This window comes from Centrocercus urophasianus, unplaced genomic scaffold (genome assembly GCF_019232065.1).
Source record: "Centrocercus urophasianus isolate 14NV4802_14NV808 unplaced genomic scaffold, USGS_Curo_1.0 seq_586, whole genome shotgun sequence".
In the NCBI taxonomy this organism is placed as follows: domain Eukaryota; kingdom Metazoa; phylum Chordata; class Aves; order Galliformes; family Phasianidae; genus Centrocercus; species Centrocercus urophasianus.
This window is the reverse complement of record NW_024885184.1, coordinates 12,651-20,014: the sequence shown is the minus strand read 5'-3', so window position 1 is coordinate 20,014 and position 7,364 is coordinate 12,651. Positions and strand designations below refer to the sequence as shown.

Below are 7,364 nucleotides of genomic sequence, written 5' to 3'. Positions count from 1 at the left end.
GTTGGCTTTGGGTTGGGTTGGGTTTGGATTGGGGTGGCTTTGGGTTGAGTTGGGTTTGGGTTGGGTTGGGTTTGGGTTGGGCTTTGCATTGCATTGAGTTGGCTTTGGGTTGGGTTGGGTTTGGGTTGGGCTTTGCATTGCATTGGGTTGGGTTTGGGTTGGGTTGGGTTTGGGTTGAGTTGGCTTTGGGTTGGGTTGGCTTTGGGTTGGTTGGTATAGATGTGACCATGGCAGGATGGGCTCAGGTCTTGCTGTCCTGTTCTGTGCCCAAAGAAGGGACCACCACCACAGCCATCCCCCTGAGTCTCCCTCTCCCCCCAGGATGACCCCGGCGCACCCCACAAGCTGCAGGACCCGCTGAAGTCTGGCCTGAAGGACGAGGAGCCGCTCAGCATCCTCAGCGCCGCGCCGGAGGAGGGCAGCAAGGGCGAGCCAGGGGGCTGTGGGGTGCCCTGCCTGCACAACAACCTGGGGTAGGGCGGGGGGAGACACATTTGGGTGGCATTTGTACAGAGGGTCCCATTCGTGGCTGCGCCGTGTCGTCGGGTGTTCGCTTTGTGCTCTGTGTCTATTGCTTGGGTTTGTTCTGCGCTGTGATTTCTAAACCTTTGCTGTTCCGCCACTGACTTTTTTTGTACTTTTACCCCCTCAACACTTTTTTTGAAATACGAGTGAAAACAACAACAAAAAAAATGAAAGATCTTGAAATAAAACCTTTTTTTTTTTTTTAAGTTAAGCCTCTTGCCAGTGCCTGCACTCTCCCTGTCCGTCAGCCCCAGCCCCAAATGGCAAGGTGTCACCCGGCCCCTCCCTGTCCCCGTGTGGCCATGTACACCCCAGCTCTGCCAGGTGCCCCACTGGAGCCATGGGACAGTGAGGACATCGGTCAATGCCTGGGCTCTGTCCCCATCCTCATCTCTGTTCCCATCCCCACCCCATTCCTCATCCTTGTCCCTGTCCCATCCCTGTCCCCATCCCAATCCCTGTCCCCATCCCCATCCTTGTGCCCATCTCTGTCCCCATCCCAATCCCTGTCCCAACCCCATCCGCATCCCATCCCAGCGCAGGGTCCCCCTGTGAGATGTGGCTCATGGTGCTGTGCCCATCACCCCCACCACGCTCTCAGTCCCTGCCCTGAGTGCCAGCGCTGTCACCACTGTCTGTCCCCACCTGCTTGCAGGATGCTGGAGGGGATGGCAGCCTTATGTCCCCAGCAGGAATTCACTCCCCAGGCAGCTCAGACCTACAGGGAATCCCATTTTCCAAGCACACTGCAGCTCCCAGCAGTGCCTTCACTTCGGAAATTCCTTTGGTGGCACTGATGGGACCTCAGGAGAGAGGAAACAAAGCAATTAATCACACACCCCCGTTTCCCTCACGGAGCCCCAACTTCCCCTCCCCATCTCATACCCCAGAACCCCATCTCACTTGGGGCTCTGCATCCCTCGTTGTGCCTCAGTTTCCCTCGTGCTGTCAGCTCTGCACTTGCTGGAGAACGGAGGAGCAAGGTGATGTCCCCCCAGAGCAGGGACAGCCCCAGGCTCCGTCTGATTTCGTGGCTCCACGGAGGAATTTGCCTCCTCTCACACGCAGAGCCTCACTCAAATTGCCTTTATACAGAGGGGCGGGGGACGGCTATTAGATGAAATGCTTGGTTGGCTGGCGGGGAGGGGAGCAGCCCTGGCGCAGAGGATTGGCACGGGCACCGTGTTTGTCCTCGTCCCTCTGCTGTCCCATTTTCTCCTGTGGACACGTACTGGGATGGGAGTTTGTCCCCAGGACAAGGACCCTTTCTTCTCTTGGGCTGCCTGAGACAAAGCAGCCCTAGTGACGTCCAGGGTAAGGAGGTCGCGCACGTGGAGCCGATCCCAAAGCCAACTCCTCTCATCAGACTCATTTCTGGTCTGATTTCTGGGTGGTTCCTTTTGGAGTCAGGACTCGATGATCTCCACGGGTCTCTTCCAACTCGGGAATTGTGATTCTATGATTCTGCCCCTGGGAGCTGTGGGACCTCATCCACCTCCACGCAGCTCCCAGTGACACTAAGACACAGTGTGTCCCATACAGTCCTCCTGCCTCCCACCAAGGCTGGGCCAGATCTTGGCTTGCAGGGTGCAATGGGAGCCCCAGGCGGTGCTGCAGAGCGTGGAATGTCAGCATGGGGGGAAATGGCACCGCTTCCCCCACTGCTCTCAGCCTCAGCGCAGCAGGAGCAGGCCCAGTATTACACTGAACCTGCAGCGGGTTTAGAGAGAGGAGAAAGGCAAAATCCTCTTAGCTGGGTGAACTGTACAACGCTCAGCATGGGGAAGAACAGCTGTGCGTGTGTTTGTGGATGCCGGCTGGCTCTCGCGATGGCTCCACCACAGCAGCCCAGTTCTTGGTGCGTTCTGTGCTGCCGGGGCTGCTGTTGGTCCTGGTCTTACCGGGACTGGTGCTGGTGGCACTGATGCTGGTCCTGGTTCTGCTGGGACAGGGGCAGAACGGAGACAAAGTCAGAAGACGGAGGGGGCTGAAGGTGGGAGGTGGGAGCACCACGGCCGTGGCCGACACAGAGAGGTAATGGAGGACGAGGACCCCAGGAAGGCGGGCTGAGAAACGCAGAGGAATGCTGTGAAAGCTGTGATGGGAGGCATGGCTAAAGGTGAAGGGAAGAAGGAAACTGGCAGCTCTTCAAAGAAGCGATGTGAACGGCACCGCTACAAGAGATCCCAAAAGGAAGCGCTGTGGGAAGCAGCTTGGCTACACCACAAGCTCTGTGCTGAGCTGCAGCTTGAAAAAAAGGTTTAGAGAAAGTGGGAACTGGGTCAGATTACCAGGGACGGCTATGGGAGAGCACAGGCATGAGGGGGGATCAGAAGGGCCACGGAAAACTGAGATGGAAATAGTGAGCAGCACTGGGGGAGGAGCAGGGGACGGCGTGTTGGCGTGGTGGGGAAGGACGGCTGCCACAAAAGGGCCCCAGCATTTCAGGTTCCCAGTGTATTAAAAAGAAAAGTCTTTTGAAAATGTCTGCTTTGCACTTTGCACCTGCCTTTGTGCTTCTTTTTCTCCCCCTCGTTTCTCGATCCATGCTCTCAGTTCTCGATACGACGTTCTCTGAGCGTTGCTCAGTCTGCTGCCTCCTATTCTCCGTTATTGCATTAATTAGAAGCCATTTTGCAGAAGCACCTTCGAGGGAAGATCTCCTTTCTGTAGGTGCGACAAAAATGCAGCACGGCAACACGGCTCTCGCTTCAGAGAGCTCACGATTTAACTGCAAGGCAAGAGACGGCAGATGGAGGCAATCTGTTGGGGAGAGGAGCACAAAGAGGCAGAGAGGATCCCGGCTGGCGCGGCGGGCAGCGGCTCAGCGCACCAGTAGTGCTGGGTGCTCAGAGAGAGGGAAACTGGGCATTTTGGGGAGGACTGGGGAGAAGAGGAGGAAATTCTGCTCCTGCTTCTGAGGGGTGAAGCAGGACTGGAGATTCAGGGCAAGAGAGGTGGAATTCTTAAGGGTAGATGTGGCACTGAGGGACGTGGAGGGTGGACATGGTGGGGACGGGTTGGGGTTGGACTGGTGAGCTCAGAGGTCTCTTCTGACCTTTTTGGTGATTCTATAAATAGGAGGGGACAGAGAAATGGAGACATGGGAGAGATCCGTCAGCAACGGGGGAAGGTGAAGGGCAAGAAGGGAGGAAAAGGGAGAACCAGGTGCTGGCATAGATGCCCAGGGATGGGGGTCACCATCCTGGGGTGTTCCAGAGCCGTGGGGGACGTGGGCAGTGGGTGTCTGGGAGGACTTCTCCAACCTGAATGGTTCTGTTTCGATGATTCTATGACAAGAAGGGAGGATGAGGAGGAGGAGCTGCAGGGAGGAAGGCAGCATGGGGCAACGTGAGGAAAGGAGCTGGGCGAGGCTAAGGAGAGGTGTGAAGGAGAAGGATGAAGGTGGATGCGAAGGGCAGAGAGCCCAGCTGGAGCAGCGTGCTCAGAGAGCCTCAGGGATGGGACTGGGTGCTTTTCCCTGCCTGCGATGCTCAGTGCCGGGAGCTGCTGCTCCCCCTTTGCTCACAGCAGCGCTCACATCGCGGCAGCTCCCGCTGGGGTGGTTTTGCTGCCACATCCCCGCCGCTTTCGGCGCGGCTCCTGGGGATCTTCAGTCTCTGCTGGAAAAGGGCCTCCTGGAGAGCCAGCAGGCAGCTTGCTTCCAAACAGCAACGTGAATTGTAAAGGTGACCTGAAAATTGAATCAAAACAATATATCCTTTTGCTCGCTTTATGAATGCAGTATATTCTTCCTCACGGCCACAGGAAGTCACAAACAAGTCACGGTTAAAAGTAGCAAGGGATGCGCGGCTCTGACATGAGCAGAGGGGGCTGAGGGGCTGGGAGGGACGCCCAGCAGGGCTGTGGTGCTGCAGCATCCTGGGAGCAGGGCGGGCCGGCGTCTGCCAGCAGGGGTTCGGGTGAGCTGATCCCTCCTGGCAGCAGGTGCTGCACGACCTCGCCGTGTCCCTGCAGCCTGGTGCTCGGCTGATCAGAAATGTCAGCCCTTCCCCTCCGTCCTCACCAGCTCTCTTGCTCTCGGCCGGGGGCACAGTTCTGTGGCATTTCCTCCTACATCTGCTGTGTGTGCGCAGAGGGAGAGACGTGTAAATGTGCAGATGAACAGGCAGACAGGAAGATTTCTGTAAAAGAAGGAATAACGATCTCTGCCTTTCCTATTAACTGTCTGTGTTTACCACGACCGCCCCAGGGAGCGGCTGTGCAAATCCCTGCAGGACTTGGCTTCACCCGCAGCGCTTTTCCCACTTGCTGCTGAGCTGAAGGCACTGGGAAGGTGCAGGTGTGCTGCTGCTGCTTCCCCACGTCTGTCTCTGCATTTCAGACCCAGCTCTGAGGCAGACAGCGAGGTCCTGTGCCCCATTTCCAGCTGGCGCTGCGGAGAGGCGAGCCCAGCAGTGATGCATTGCACTGGGAGCTGGCTGCAGCCGGCTCTGTGATTCCTGCTCATTTGCAAGCTGGAACACTCACATCGAGAATTCACGCCGTGCTGATGTGACAAGGAGCAGCCGGTTTGCCGGCAGTTTTCCCCATTTTTTTCCTACAGGGGTGAGGATGGGCGCGTGGGGCAGCATTTCCGCAGCAGTGGCAGCACCCCATCACGGTGTCGGCTCACCGCATTGCTTCGGAGCAAGCCAGCACCTGGCTCCGCTCATCCATTATTCCTCCAGCTGCTTTTGGCCGTGTCGGGAGGGCTGACCTCCCCCCAGCTCAGGGGACGTTCTGCCTTTCCTTTTGTCGCCCCACCATTGAGCCAGCCCGACAGCTGCTCTCTCATTAACCTCTCCTGGCCTCGCAGCACTAATGATCTTTTGTGGCTCAAAGCGTTACTAACGCCTTTAGCATCCTACCGGTGGCCACGGCGCTATCTGCAGGCATGGGAACGCTCGCACCCCGGTTCGACTGCAGTCCAAAGGGACGGGGACATCCCGGCTGGTGGCACTGTGGGCAGTTTGCTGCAGCAGCCACAATCGAGGGAGGTAAATCAAAGCGCCTCTCCCCAAAGGTGGTTTTCCACTCACACCAAGAAGCTCACTGCTTTTAGTTATCCTTCCTAGCCACACTCTTGGGAATCACCTCAAACACTGCAAGATTGATTGTTTTATTTAGTTGGGGGTTGTTTTTTTTTCCTGCTGTTGGTCACAAATTGCTTTTTTGCTGGTGGTCTCACGCAGCACACAGCTCAATTGTCAGCAGCATTGTTACCTATGGATGCCATATGGCTCCTCTGCGCTCCACTCACAAGGTCTGCTGCATTTTAAGTGCTGCAGATAAGCGCGGAGCAGACGGGAGGGAAGGGGCAGCAGTTCCAACGGCGAAATCCTCGCTGCCTTTGCGCGGTCATGGAATGTGCGAAGGAATACATTAAGAAGGACAAGAGGTGTTTTGAGAGACACAGCTGCACTTTGCATGCGTCTCTGCTCCTCTTCCCTCTGCAAAGAGAAAAAGATGAGATTTTACATTTCGTTCACATGGCACCGAGGGTTCTTCAGCTCCCGAAGGGAAGTGCTGCGGGGAGAGAAACCGAGACCAGACCAGGTTCTCAGCTCTGTGAAAGGGTTGGAAAATGAAAGCAAAGAGATGGAAGGTTTCAGCTCAAGCTTTTCCTGAAGCAGAGCCATTGGAGGGAAGGGAGAAAGCACTTTCCCAGCTCGGTCACTGGGTGGGAGGCAGGAGGCAGGGGCTGATGCAGCAGGGAGGGATTGCAGGCGGATATCTGGGGCTCTGGGCTCACCCGGTGCATGCCAACATTTTACAGATACTGCATGTGTGAACACTGGAAATAAAGAACAGAGAACAGCTGCAGTGATTCAGTCAGACCTCTGTCAGCCCACCCTCTCACTGCAGCAAATATCCACATCAGAAGATGGGAGAAGCCTGCAGCTAAGGCTGCTCGTGGTCCCAAATCTCCTTTCCTACGCCCCAAAAATGTGCATCTCAGGCACCCCCTGAGCTGGTGACAGCCCTCAGAACACCTCTCTTCCACGGATCCGTTCCCTTCTCCCATCAATCACCCCTCTGAGCCCCTCATAAGCTTTCAATGGGGACAATCTGTGTTTTTTTGAGCACTGTGCTGCGCCGTGTGTTCCCTCACTGCCGTGCAGCATCGCCCATTTATCAGCATCGTTGGATGCCCCCTAATGCTCACAGCAGATGAGGCAGCACGGGGCACACGCTGGGCCTGCACACCTCCCTCAGCCTGCAGTCCTCACTTACAACACAATAAAGTTACAAAAGCAAAGGCAAGGGAATACCATGGAAAAGTGCTGAAAAAAAATGCAAATTCAGGCAAAAAACAGCTCCACGCAGTTCAGATGTTCATGCTTGCTGGCTGTAAATTAGCTCTTACCACTCAGCAAAGCAGGGAGCTGCCACTGCTCTGTCTTTGAGAGCCAAATGACAGCTCAGCAGCGCCTGGATGTGATGGTAAGCTGGCCAGAAACATTAAGAAAATCAGAGAGCCTTCCCCAAAAAGGCAGCGTGCCACAAAACACCATGAGTGGTGACCACGAGGGTGCTGGTCCACGGCACAGGGTGCTGCTCCATGGTGTGGGATGTTGGTCCATGGCACAGGGAGATGCTCCACGGTGCAGTGTGTTGGTCCATGGCATGGCATGCTGCTTTATGCTGTGGGGTGCTGCTCTTCTGCACAGGGTGCTGCTCCATGACATGGGATGCTGGTCCACAGCACAGGGTGCTGCCCTATGACACAGGGCGCTGCCCCATGGTGTGAGGCACTGGTCCATGGCATGGGGTGCTGCTCCACGGTGTGGGCTGCTGCTATGTTGTAAGGTGCTGCTCTATGGCACAGGGTGCTG

General features: G+C 56.3%; 1 protein-coding gene across 1 annotated transcript in view; it reads left to right on the top strand.

Moving 5' to 3' along the window:
• Positions 1–477, top strand: part of LOC122169836 (chondroitin sulfate proteoglycan 5) — a gene marked incomplete at its 5' end in the record, with an annotated part of 5,104 nt that extends 4,627 nt beyond the window's left edge. The window contains one exon of the mRNA XM_042836288.1: positions 322–477. Within this exon, the coding sequence (XP_042692222.1) occupies positions 322–477 (156 nt within the window). The remainder of the gene's footprint in view (positions 1–321) is intronic.
• Between the last annotated feature and the right edge of the window lie 6,887 nt (positions 478–7,364).